At 40.8% G+C, this 13,085-nt stretch overlaps 1 protein-coding gene across 1 annotated transcript in view; it reads right to left on the bottom strand.

Moving 5' to 3' along the window:
- Positions 1-12,443, bottom strand: part of STK3 (serine/threonine kinase 3) — a 120,330-nt gene extending 107,887 nt beyond the window's left edge. The window contains exons 1-4 of the mRNA XM_063390368.1: positions 11,787-12,443; positions 4,859-4,939; positions 4,288-4,416; positions 2,228-2,342 (exon numbers count right to left, since the gene is read on the bottom strand). Of these exons, the coding sequence (XP_063246438.1) occupies positions 2,228-2,342; positions 4,288-4,416; positions 4,859-4,939; positions 11,787-11,809 (348 nt within the window). The 5' untranslated portion in view covers positions 11,810-12,443. The remainder of the gene's footprint in view (positions 1-2,227; positions 2,343-4,287; positions 4,417-4,858; positions 4,940-11,786) is intronic.
- Positions 12,444-13,085: the final 642 nt, after the last annotated feature.

Raw genomic sequence — 13,085 nt, 5'->3', positions numbered from 1 at the left:
TCTACAAGAACTTCTGTAATTATACAATGACTCTCATGTGCAAAGAAAAGGTTTTGCTTTGCACTTATTGTCTCAAGTGATCTCTTGTTTTGTAATAAACAGATACCCATATCTTACTTCCTTGGTGCTACACACGGTTTTCAAAACCTTTCACCATGTGTCGCCCTCCAGGTACCTCTTCTCCTCACAGAAATATCCAAATGCATCTGGTATCTGCTTCTATAGAAGTAGTCTTTACTTCTGATCACCCTTGTTACTTTCTTTAACTTCCATAGTTCTGCTATGTCCTTGGTACCACTGTAATCTCTGACAACCACTTTACTTATTCAACTTATTTAACTATTTCTAAAAGTTAAGCTGAAGTGATCATGAACCTGAATATAAAGACTTGGCCTTCCCAACCAAGCCAAATATATTTCTTCACATTTATTTGTGCTTATTCTCTCAATACCACAAAGCCTTTCAAGTCTTTCCCAGTTTCAACCACTAGGAATATAACCTCTCTCACCAGTATTTCTACACTTTTTCTGAAACAAGATAGCACAGACCCACGTAGTAGGCCAAAAATGACCATCTACGCCCTCTTTTTTATATTTAAAACAAACAATTACCCACCCATGACAGAATTTCCCATTTACTCTAGATTACAGCTGTACTTGCTTGAAGAGCCTCTGGCATGGAAGTCTGTCCATAAACATTTCAGCACATCCAACCAACTTTACAACAGCCAGCATTAATTGCGTCCTCACCAACTCCTTTACATAACCCTATTAAGCCATGCATTCCATGACTTGCCTTTACAAAAGCTTTATCATTGGTTATCTATGTATTTAGTGATTATACTGGGTCTTAAAATACAATTCATGCTATTTAATCATATTGCCCTTAACCACAAACAGCAGTAGAAGAGGAAGTTTGTCTGATCATCAGTATGCACTTGCTCCAAGACTCCAATATCCCTTCCCCTCAAATCTTTAATCTATCTACTATGTCAACATCTTCGAACAGATGTAAGAAAAACCAGATAGTCTGATATTATGTAACTACACACACATTCATATGCACACCATTTTTAAAATAAAAATTCAAGCATTTTCTATCAATGCACAAACAAGTTGGCTCCCTTTTTTTTTCTTAAATTCTGTTTTAAATGGATTATGGATTATGGTTTGTTTTGTTTTTTTAAATTCTGGATTCGTTTGTGCCATTTCTTACTGGAGCTATTGATCCTTGGATAATATATAACACCAAGAACATCAATTTTAAAGATTTGCAGAACTCCAGCAATCTCACATTGGCTTTGGCTTTTCCCCAGCCATCACTTCAACATTACAGCAGCCCTGATGCAAGCCACGTTTTTCAAAGGGGCTCCCTTTGGTCTCGACATCACCTCCACTTCCTAATAAACCTGATCCCATTTTCCTTTGTGTCTTGTTTTCTAGACCTAAACATTGCTTTTCTCTCCTTTACTATCCCCCTCTGCTCCCAAATAAGATGCAAGGAACATTCCAGGGACTTTTTACAAAATGTGAAGCCCACCAAGTAGTGTCACCTCAGAGCAGGTGCTGTTAAAAAGAATACCTCATGTTACAGCCCATTGTTGAAAACAATGGACTCAAAAGAATTCAAGGTTGTTTGACACCAACAAGAAAACAGTCCTCAGAGAAGCTGTTTCATAATTAGAACTAACAAAATCTGCTTCCTACAGGCTTCCTCTATATTACTGCTGTTATAAGTCCATTAAGACACTTCCATACAGCCCTCATTTTGGTTCCCTCTCACACTCCTTACTTGGCATCTCTTCCCCTTCTCATTCCTTGAGTAACACCAGTTACTACTCATGCTCTCCAATTAGTGAGTGAGAGCAAGACAATTTTACGCCTGTTTCCAAACTATGCAGCTAAGTGGCTGCTGACAGACTGTAAGGTGGAAGGGGCAGGGGAAAGAAGCCACAGTTTTGCCTTCTACAAAGCAGTAATGTTCAAGAAATTCCCAAGATCTTTGTATTTCAAAAAGCATTTGCTTCTGCTGGTTCTCACTCCTCAGAGGAATGCACAGACAGTCAGCAACTGCATGAGCTTGTTTCCTGGGAACCAAGGCACAGATAAGGCCCTTTGGCATCAGCCAAGATCTTGTCTTGTAACTCCAGCTTTTATTCTGACTTCCAATCTTAATTCACAAGTTGATTTTAAGAATTGCTACACATATTTAAAAAAAACCAACTCACCGTTTTATTACGCAGTCTAATTATGTCTGAAACAGAACCGGCTCCACAATATTCCATAACAATCCAGAGATCTGTGTTCTTAAAGTAGCTGCCATAGTACTTGACAACATAAGGACTAGAGGGGAAAAGAACCATTAGATAAATAGATGAATTCTTAGTAGAAGAAAAAAAGAAAACCATCAGCACACCTGTTAAAAACTGTTTGACACAGCTAAAGAGCAAGTGCAACAAATACATTTTAAATCTGTAATTAGCTTAACCAATGCCTTTTTAAAGCAAATAATGATTACTTAATAAAATTATAAAGGCACTACTATGTGTATGTTTCCAGCAATCTTCAAATACAGACATAGTTTTCCCAAATGTTAGTCATCTGATAAAAAGCTTTGTTTTTCCCTCCTCTAAGGCCTCTCCTGAATGTTTCTCTTCTTAAAAAGACTGCCTTGTTTTCTTCTCTCCAGAGCAAAATAACATGGAAACTCAACCATGTTTTCCCAGTTTTGCAAGAATGAACTCATCTCAAGCAAAGAGCTAGACTTTCACATTAAAGAGAATCTAGTGCTGATTTGAAGCCTTCTGGATTTGCAAATGCTTTTCATACTGAAGCACTGCATGTGAAGTGAAAGTATTGTCATAAACAGAACATAATACTTTGCTACTCATCAGTTTGTCACTTGACATAATGCTTCCTTGGAGTCACTTGCAAAAGGCAGAAACAGATGTGGTAAACATAAAAAGGATCATCCTTCATAAGTTATTAGATGGCGTATTTATGGAAATAAAAGACTGGAGGTGGGGTTCTTTGTACGAAATAAAATAAAGAAGGCTACAGTTCAATTGTCATTTATCTCCCACAAAGTCAGGAAGTGAGATACTGAGACTTCAGACAGTGGTTTCTCATCAGAACACCTACATCATGGGGTGGATTCAAAAATGATTTTGTTTTGGCGCAAGGAACTGTATTTTAGGATCAGCATTTCTGGCAACAACAATCTTCATAAAGACAACTGATACTAGAAGAAGAGAGGACTCATGGTTGCCTCCTGCAACCTGATTCTATCTTTACAAAAAGAAAGGTCAATACTATCAAAAAACTATTTTATTTAAAAGCAACTGTTAGCACTAAATGAATTTGCCTTTTCAGAAGGAAAGGTAGGTCAGCCTCTTCCTAACTAGTCCAAATGTCTACCATTTACAAGCATGATACATTGATCTTCATAAATCTATGAAGTGAGGAAGGCTATATTACTTCTAAAGAAAACCCACTGACTTTTGTGACCATCTCTTACCAGACTTACACTATGCTAGTATTCCCAGCAACAATAGTGTATTATCAATCAGGAAAAGATTATCTTCTCAAAACATCAAGTGCTCTGCAATCACATAACATTTTTTTGATATGTGATTACATAACAAACAAAACATCATATTTGCTTAAAGACTGCCACTAATAAATCTGATTTTGAAGTTCCAGCCCAAAACTCCACAGACAACAGAAAATGCTAAGTAATTCCTGCATCCTTGCATCAAGGCTTCCATTTCCACGAGACCTGCAGTCATAAGATTTGTGAACAAGTGTAAGGTAACAATCCACCAGCACTTTTACAAGATCGTTCACTTTTTAAAAGGGATGCTCCTGCAGGAAAAAGGCAGCCAAGAGAATACTCTTCTGGAAGTTAATTGCTAGCCACTCATCTTCTGCTACAAAGACCTCTATCAATCTTCTGAAACAGGTAACTCAGAATTTCACAAAGTCTAAGACATTTAAAGGAAATCGTAACCTTTGGCCTTAGGAGTGCAAGTGAAGCAAGCATGGAGAACTGTAAGCAGAGGCCAGTATTTATTCTTTCAACAGTTTTTGTTATGTACACTACTTGTGCTCCTTCAATCCAAACCAAGGAGAGCAGGAGGTCCACAAAGTGGTTCCTTTAATTAAAAACCCTATGTTGGACAACTTACTTTCCATTAAAAAGTTTGCAGCTTCTTATATATCAGCTATTTTCACAAGTAAATACATTTTCACATAGACCGGTAGACAAGGAACAGAATGTCATACCTACCTGTCACATTGTTGCATTATAGAGATTTCTTTTATTATTTCTTGAAGATCTGACTCCACAGGGACCTGTTTAATTGCTACAACTTGTCCAGATTCTTTGTGTATTGCTTTAAACACGCTACCATAAGACCTAAAAATAAGAGACAGTCTTTTTAAAAAACAAGACCAACTGCTCCTGATTTCCATTATGCACAAAAAGGCAAAGAAGCCATATGCTCATGCAGAAGTTTGAGCGTTTTTCAGGCTGAAAAAGATCAGTTCTACCAGGACCTCAGGAAGCAGAAGAATGCTTTATCAAGGCTGAAGAAATCTTTATGAAAATTTAGAGTTTCTAATTCCATTACAGGTGCAAGTACATTTGCTGTGTTAACAAACAACAGAGCTCAAAAATGCCTAAATATATAAGGGAAAGTGTGGAAATCTGATGCATGCATTTGCTTTAGTAGTAAAACTTGCCTATGGAGGCATTCCTTAAGACATTCACAGTCACTTTCTCTGTAACATAATATTCCAACATATGCTTTATGTATTTTTCCCTCTGATCCTATGCCCCTGAAAATAGCTGTACTTACCCTTCACCAAGCTTCTCCAGAACATCAAAGACTTCTTCAGGCTGCTTAGTTAAACTATCCTCACTCAGTTTTTTCAGTTTGCTAAAAGAAAGACAAAAGTTATTTATTTGTTTAGAGAAGAAAGAACTCAAGCAACTTTTCACACAAGCAAGCAGACTGAATAAATTATTACAAAGAAAAATATATTCCAATGAAAATACTTAATGAATAGCAACAAAATTTTAGTCAACTATCATACAGGATGAAGAAAGTTATGACAATTTTTGTCATTATCAATTTCCCATTAATATTTGTTCAATTCAAAGCAGTACAGGACCAATTCACTCCTCAAACCACCTCCTTTGCTGAAGTGGAAACAGAAAGAATACAGGAAAGTCTTACCTTCCCTTGAAAAAGAGTCAGCATGCAAACACAGGCCCCTCACTGCTTAGAGGATACCCCGTTGCTCTCTACTGATAAACCAATCCTTCACCCACATGAAGTATTCAGTTTCTAAATTGCATCCCTCATCAGCCAGTGAATGATGTCATTAAAAGCAGAATTCTGAAGCCCAGATGATTCTGGGACCATATGGTAGCACTTTCCAGAGAGCAGCAGAAGACTGAAATTCCAAAAGCTCAGTACTGTAAGAGCTGTTGGGGCAGCTTCTCTTGCATCTTTGAAAATGCACACAGGGACAGGATGCAACGCAATCTCTAATGACATAACACCACCATATTTTGCCCTTAGTTCTTTCTCACACAGTCTCAAATCACTCAGTAACACCCTATGATTTCTTCCAGCACTTTCAACCCCCTTTCCCCACCATTTGTTGTCTGTTACAAGCAGCCCTAGCCTCTCCCTGTTCTCTGGCACTCCCAGCCACCCAGGCCCCCAGACTCCTGGCAAATCTCACAACATAACTGGGCTGCAAGCTCACACTGGAGCTAACACCGAGCACAGCACAGGAAAATATAACCACACACACATTGCAGCAGGACAGGTGGCTGCAACATGTAAATCCCTCAGCATAAAGTTACAGGGAATTGTGCTGCAAGACTGAAGTAACAAGCTGACTCTACATGACAGCCAAGGGTACTAATAAAGTAGAAGATGAGCTGAAGAATAGCTGGTGCTGTAGTGTTAAATACAGACAATGTATTCCATATGCAGGAGGAGGAAAAGAGAAAAAAAAAAAGGAAACTTTGAAGAACAACAGATCATTGAGAACTTATGGAAAGTAAGTTATCCCACAACACTTTCTAGAAACAAATACAAAATAGGGGAAGGAAGGAGGGCATGAACAGAAACAGTGATCTGAAAAAAAACCCTTCATATTAGGAGATGCAATTTTGTGATATACGAAATTAATAAAAATTGAAGTGACTGAGCAATGAGAGAACTCATGAGTCAAAAGAGACTTGTAATTGCCAACAATCTAAGTAAAAGCAAAGAATTTAAAGTAATTGTAAAGGCACACAAGTCATATGGATTGGTGTTAAACAAGGGAAGCAAGGCGAGGAGAAGGCACAAAGGTGCACACATTTATACATCAAAGAACTATTTCACAGATGTAGCAATTACATGAATACAAAAAGCATCCACAATCAGTAAGGAAAGGTGCATTAACTACAATAAAGACCATGCAGTTTGCTATGGCAAACAGTCAAGAAGCTGGAAAGTCTGAGTGTTTAGGGAAATAAAAATCTTCACAGCAAAGGAAAGGCATAACTCATGAACATGGACAAAAACAACAAACAATGCAAATGAAAACAGCCACATAATGTCTGCAAAACTGGCCTACAAGAACAAAACTCTTTTCTTTTTCACTCTCTCTGCTGGGTAGACACTAGAAAGCAGAAAGACAGAACTTATATCTCGCAGAAAAGCACATATTTCATTACTGAACAAGCATATGTTGAGACAAATCAAAAAGGAAAAAATACTTTGCAGGTAGATATTAAAGTAATAAATCGTTCATTTTGCTTCTTTGTTGCAAATTCTTTTCCTCTCTGAACAGATTATATGCAGCCTTAAAGGCAGCATTCAAGAATAAGTTGCTGCCATCATTCCCTTCTTGCCACCAAAAAATGCCATGCACAGTATGTTTATAATATAAGCAGAGCCCTGAAAAATAAAAAGCAAAACCTTCAGCTGAGTCTCTCGGTCAAAGAGCTGCATAACAGAAAATGTACTAAACAGAAAAGCAGAGGGACTGAACTTTTTAGTAACAGCAAGAAAAGAGAAAGCATACAGTACAGCATACATCTCCCTGACTGGAGATGCCCACAAAGAGACACTTCCACCTGCTCATCGAAAGAGTAATACCTGCTAAAATGAGAAAGAAGAAAACACAAAAAAATCCATACCAAAAGGGTTCCAACAGCACCATTATTGCCAAGGCATTGAGAGTGCTTGAGAAGAGTTAGTGACACAACCACAAACAGCCAGAAACTGATCAAAAGCAATGTCATCATCAGATAATAGATGATCTGGAGTACTTGAGAAGCAACCACGAGATCAAAGAAATAAGCATTCCATAGTTTTAAAATTATTTTCATATTATCCATTCTCACAAACATGAGACCAAATTACACTTAACACTAAGGTAGCTTAATACAAAACCTATTTCCAGTAAGAAAGGTACATCAGCCTCAGGAATGTCATCCCCAAATACCCTGCTCAAAACACCTCTCACTCCTTCACACGGTAACAGTGCAGATACTGGTGTTCAAGTGATGGTACCAACACCACAGTCCTTTGAACCACAGAAAAACCCCCGTGACTCAGCCATTCTAATGATTTCTGTTTCTAGATGTGTAAATAGAATATTCAGCTCTTGCACTACAGAACATCACGCGATATACCCTCAAGGGCTGCAGTACAGAAAGCATTTATGAAAACTCTGTGAGAAACAAGGAAGAAGCAGGGACCGGTGTAACTGGCTAGAAAGCACCAAGTAGAATACAAGAAGAGACCAGAAATATCTCCTGTTGGTTAAAAGCAAGCAACAATCTTGGGACAGAGAAACACATCTAAAGCCTCAGCATTAGCTCTTAATGGCAGGGAGAAGGGGGCAAGGAGAAGAGGGGGCACGAGGCAAAAATGAAGAGACAAAGGGCACAAGAACAACAGGAGAGAAAGACAGAATGCATCTCATTCCTCTCTCCCTCAGTCGCCCTCTACTTTCATAACACAAGCATTTAAAACAGAACAAATAAATCAGTAAATCAAGACACTACTTTACACTGGCCAAAGGATACAAGTGTCGTGTGTGTGTGCATACATATATATCACCATATATATAAGTCCAAAGGAGAAGCAGAGATGTTCAGTATAAAACCTGGGTACAAAGTCATTCCAAATTTTTTTTTTTTTCTCTAGAATCTAAACTATCAGGTAGTGATTATGAGCTATTTTAGAGTTCTTCCAGAAGGGAATCTGTTCCTTAAACCAGAAGGACTAACTAAACTACACTTCTGGGAAAGACCTGTCAAAAGGATTTTCTTGTTCTGAGCAGCTTTGACTTTGCACATAACATCTAGTCTCAACAAGAAAAATACATCCTAGCAAAAAATTATGCTTTTATAAATCCAGTTCACAGGAGAAATCATTAATTCCTAGTCTGACCAGAATCTTATTTGCCATTGAGTGCATCAGTAAAATTCTAGAAAAGGAAAACCTAGAAAATATAAGAGGCACCCCATCCAAGCAAAAAGATCAGCATTTGAACTACACCATGAAAGAGCAAGAGATTTCCTCTTCAAAAATGAAAAAAACACCAAAATATGAATATAGTATCCTATAGTCAGTATACATAGATTTTACAAAATAAATTGATGTGCTAAAGAGATATGGATAAAAAAAATCTCTGAAAGATCAAAAATAAAAATAAAGCTGGAAGAAAGAGTAGAAAGCCATCAATTACTGTCATGAGTTACAAAAAACTGGACAGCTGCTCCAAGAAACATGAATATATGTGGTTTATTGTGCAGAAGAACTAGCACATTGAAACATTTAAAAGGAATGGCTGGGATCAATTATACTGATATATTAAAAGAGAAGGTAGTAGGAGAAATCACTGCAGTCATCTGAATTAGAGGTGGCATGTGGAAGCCTTGAGACATTTATTCTGCGTCACAGCATTTGCACAAGTAGAAGCAAAATTAAGACAGTTTACACCACTGTACTTACACTTAGCATTCTACAAATAAAGCCCAAATATTTTTGTCCCCCATTTTCAGGAGGAGCTTGACAATTACCAACACATCCATCGACACAAACATTAAAAACACACTCTTTTTACAAACAGTTCATATTCTAAGAACAAGTTCTTCCTCTTCCCACAAAATCTGAAAACTTGTGTTTTTCAGTGAACATTAAACTCAAGTTCAAAGAAAGGACTGGAAAATCTTCATTAATACTTTCCATGCTTGTGAAGCAGCCCTTCATCTGGCAGCAGCATGCAGGAGAGGGGCAAAACTCAAAACTACGTGCTTGAGAAAATTCTGTCAATAACTCTTTTGTTTTTCCCTTGTTTTTCCCTTGCATGCAACCTGTGAGCTTGCCTCACATGTGAGCTTGCCAAAGATACAGAAAAACACAACAATAACAACAAAGGAAAATTACAACACTAAGAGGCAAATTTTGTAACTATTTCAAGAGCAAATCTCCTTTCTAGTGAGAGAAAAATCTACAAAGCACAACTGAAGTACAGTTAGTGATTCAGATGCAAGAAAACACTGTGTCAACTACTGCACAAATTTTTCAGCATAAGACTAGAACATCTACTCTGAATTATTTTTAAGGTAAAAAATATTCTGGAAAGGATTCTCTGTTAAAAAGCTTGTCTTGCTGTTGCAATACATTAGTCAAAGAAAAAAAGTGAATTATTTTGACAGCACCTCCATTGAAAAGTCACAATGGGCTAGAATGTCACTTGGGCATCATCATTGCTACTTTCTGAAGGTCTGTATTACAGATTTACACATGAGACAATTGCAATGTGTGCTTCTCTACAAGGAAGTGGAGATCAAAGTGCCCTAAACCTCTAAGGCAACACTGGGACGTTAGGACATCCATGCAGCTTTTTAGTTACATATTAAATTCTTGCTATCTCTAAATAGAGGTCTTGCACCACACACACGATGCCAATAGACCGCTCTCAGTAACTGCTCCTGTGGACAACAGGTATCAAAGTAAACAATTCTGGTGTTCACATTTCTTTTGCCAAGTAAACACTGTCCATTTCAAACCACTATTGCATCCAATGACAGCATCAAAAATTCAGCCCACAAAAAATAATCTGCACTTCTTCTGGACTTGGTGAAAAAGGGGTGACCTAGAATAGCTGGGAATACCAGCAATCAGGAAACTGTACAAAACTACCAATAAAGGAGATGTTACACACAGCCATGAAGAATTTGCTTCAAATCTTAAAAAACAACCTGAGTTAATAGCTTATAAAAAACTGACTTCAAATTTCCTCTTCCACTAAAGAAACAAATCTGAACTCTCATCACAAATTTCCAGAAACAGGCCTCAAAAAACATGTGAAATATAAAAACATGCCAGAGTTTAGACATTCCCACATCTAGTTTTTTATTACCTAATCCAAAGATTTAAACATCTTTTAGTTTCGGTTAGGCCAGACACACACATCCAGCTAGGCAATAAAGCTACAGCAAATGCCACATCTTCCCTGAAACATCAGGCAGGTTATGCTAACTCCACAGTTTGATTTTCAGTCCTGTGATATCATCAGATCCCAAGGTTTCCACTGCTACTCGTGGCATTGATAACTCCTCAGAAATTTCCATTTCTTTTCCTAAAGTTTTGCTGGTGCCTGTCCTTCCTTCATTTGAGATATGCAGCACTGTCAGCCTAAATTACAGTGTAGGCCTGTCCCTCCTTACCCCATTGCCTGCTAAAACCACCCTAGACAGCAACTATAAACTAATTCTTCTTCAAAGTTTTCCACAGTAGTACTGTCACTTGATGTGTCATTGGAGAAAAAATCATCAGATGTTCAAGACTACATTCTTCTCAAGTCCTCTCATCCCACAGGAAGCTGCTTTTAAAGAATGTTAAAGATTCTAAATGGAGAATGTAGAGGTTTTAAAGATGAATGTAAAAACTGATCTAATATCCTTTATCACAATTTTTTACATTGTGTAGTCCCTAGATTTTTCATAATCAGGAAACAAAAGTAAAACCAGAGCTCAAAGACAGTAAATACATATGTGAACCATGTAACTACATTACGTACACCACACAACTACAGTCTGTACAACTATACCCAAGAAAGGCTTGCTCCAATTGAAATATATGACTAAAATTAAAAGTAACACAAAGCAAAAGTACTTTATGCACTAACAAGTCAATTGATACACTACTTTTTAAATCGTGCATAGTAATTACTATGACCTGAGAATCTACATATTTGAGAAAATACATCTACTGTGGGAATATTCTTGGAGTTTGCGTCTTCCCACTCCCTGATTTGCAATTGCAACTATGCAACGCCCACCCCCACAAGCATCCATCCCTCCAGCAGCAGAGCACAAGGACACTTTCCAACCTGAAAAGAGAACTACTCGTGTGTGCTCCTGCCACAGACCCGAACTATGGAGTGAGAGACTCCTAGGCCAGAGAGGACTCTGCTTGGCGACCAAGTTTCCCTCACTTCATATTAAAAATTTTCTTCCAGCAACCCCCAAGGGTTCGTCTCCACCGGGGCATTTACTAGAGGGTGTATTTACTAGAGGGTGTATTTCGCGGCACCCACCCTACAGAAGACCCTTCCCCACGTGACAGAGCCCTCCGGCCGCTAAGCAAGGCTCAGCACCGCCCCCGTCCCACAGCCCCCGACAGACCCCGGCACCGAGGCCTCCCCCTGGCCATGCCACCGCTCCCGGGCGGGGAAGGGGCCGTCGGGGAGGGTCCTTACCTCTTGGGCGCTGCCTGCTCCATGCCTTCGCCGCCGCGGCCCCCCAGGGCCGCTGACCGAGCCCCCGGGCCCCGCCGGACCCGCACAGCTCCCGAGCGACCTCACCGCCCCTGGACACGGGACCCGCGCCCTCCCACGGCCGCGCTCCGGCTGCCGCCACTACCGCTACCTCCGGCCGCGGCGGGGGCCCGCCCGCCAGCGCCGCTCATTGGCTACAGCCGCGCCAGAGCCGGTGCTGATAGGGTGGCGTGGACGTCGCTCAGAGCGGCGGCTGCGAGAAAGCCCCGCCCACCGCGGGACGAGCGGGCGCTGTCGCGCCGGCGGGAGGGGAAGATCATGGAGGCCGTGATGCTGCCGAGCTCCCGGCATGCCCCGCGCGGCGACGGCCCGCGGGGCACGCCGGGAGGTGTAGTCCGCCCGCGGAACCCGCCCCGCCCGTGGGGCGTCCCTGCGAGCCTGGCCGGGCGGACCGGCACCCCCGCGGTGCCGTTCCGCCCCCGCGCCTCGTCCTCCGGCTCTGGGCGCTGCGCCGCCGAGCAAGGGCAGCCCAGGGCAGCACCGCCGTCTGAGGGCGGCTCTTCCCCCGCGGCCACCCCGTGGCCTCGGGGCAGCACTGCCGGGCGGCCGAGGCTTTCACCCGTCTGTGTGCGCCGGGCGAGGCAGCGGCACCCAGCCCCTCCTCAGAAAGTCAAGGTCTTCAACCGGCTGCAGAGCAGTGCTGAGGGGAAGCTTGAAGTCAGTCACGGCAGGACGGGAGAGCTGCTCCCCTCAGCCGCCTCGGGTGACACGGGAAAGCTTTTGAGGTGAAAAGTGCCGGCGCTGGGCTCTTGGGTGTGTGGTGCCAAAGCACACAAGTTACCCTGCAAAGCAGGGGAAGCTGGCACGTAATTACTCAAGCAGCAGGTTTTAGGCTCCAGAACACCATATGACTGATAGCTGCAATTTCACCGCCTTACAGCTGCGACTTGCTGCTGTTTATGTACTTGAATCTGAGGGATCCAAGTAGATCCAACAAGTCAATACAAGAAAAGCTTACCTGCTCAAGCCAGTTTCTATATCCTTTCCTGACAGCAGGTTTATTTGCCTAACTAATGGAAGTTCAAGGTAGTAAAACACCTAGGCAAGTTCCATAAAAACAGAGATGCCCACATTCCACTTCAAACTGATTTTAGATTTGCAAGTATTACAACACTCCCACTTCATAAAAAAATCTGCGCTCCATACGTAATTTTGTCTCTTTGATGTGCATTAGCAAGGGAATTTAGAATGACTGAAGTCCTACTGTTGTGCAAGTCCTCT

The sequence above is a fragment of the Prinia subflava genome, chromosome 1 (genome assembly GCF_021018805.1).
Source record: "Prinia subflava isolate CZ2003 ecotype Zambia chromosome 1, Cam_Psub_1.2, whole genome shotgun sequence".
In the NCBI taxonomy this organism is placed as follows: Eukaryota; Metazoa; Chordata; class Aves; order Passeriformes; family Cisticolidae; genus Prinia; species Prinia subflava.
The sequence above is the reverse complement of the archived record's forward strand: the minus strand, read 5'-3'. Positions and strand labels throughout refer to the sequence as shown.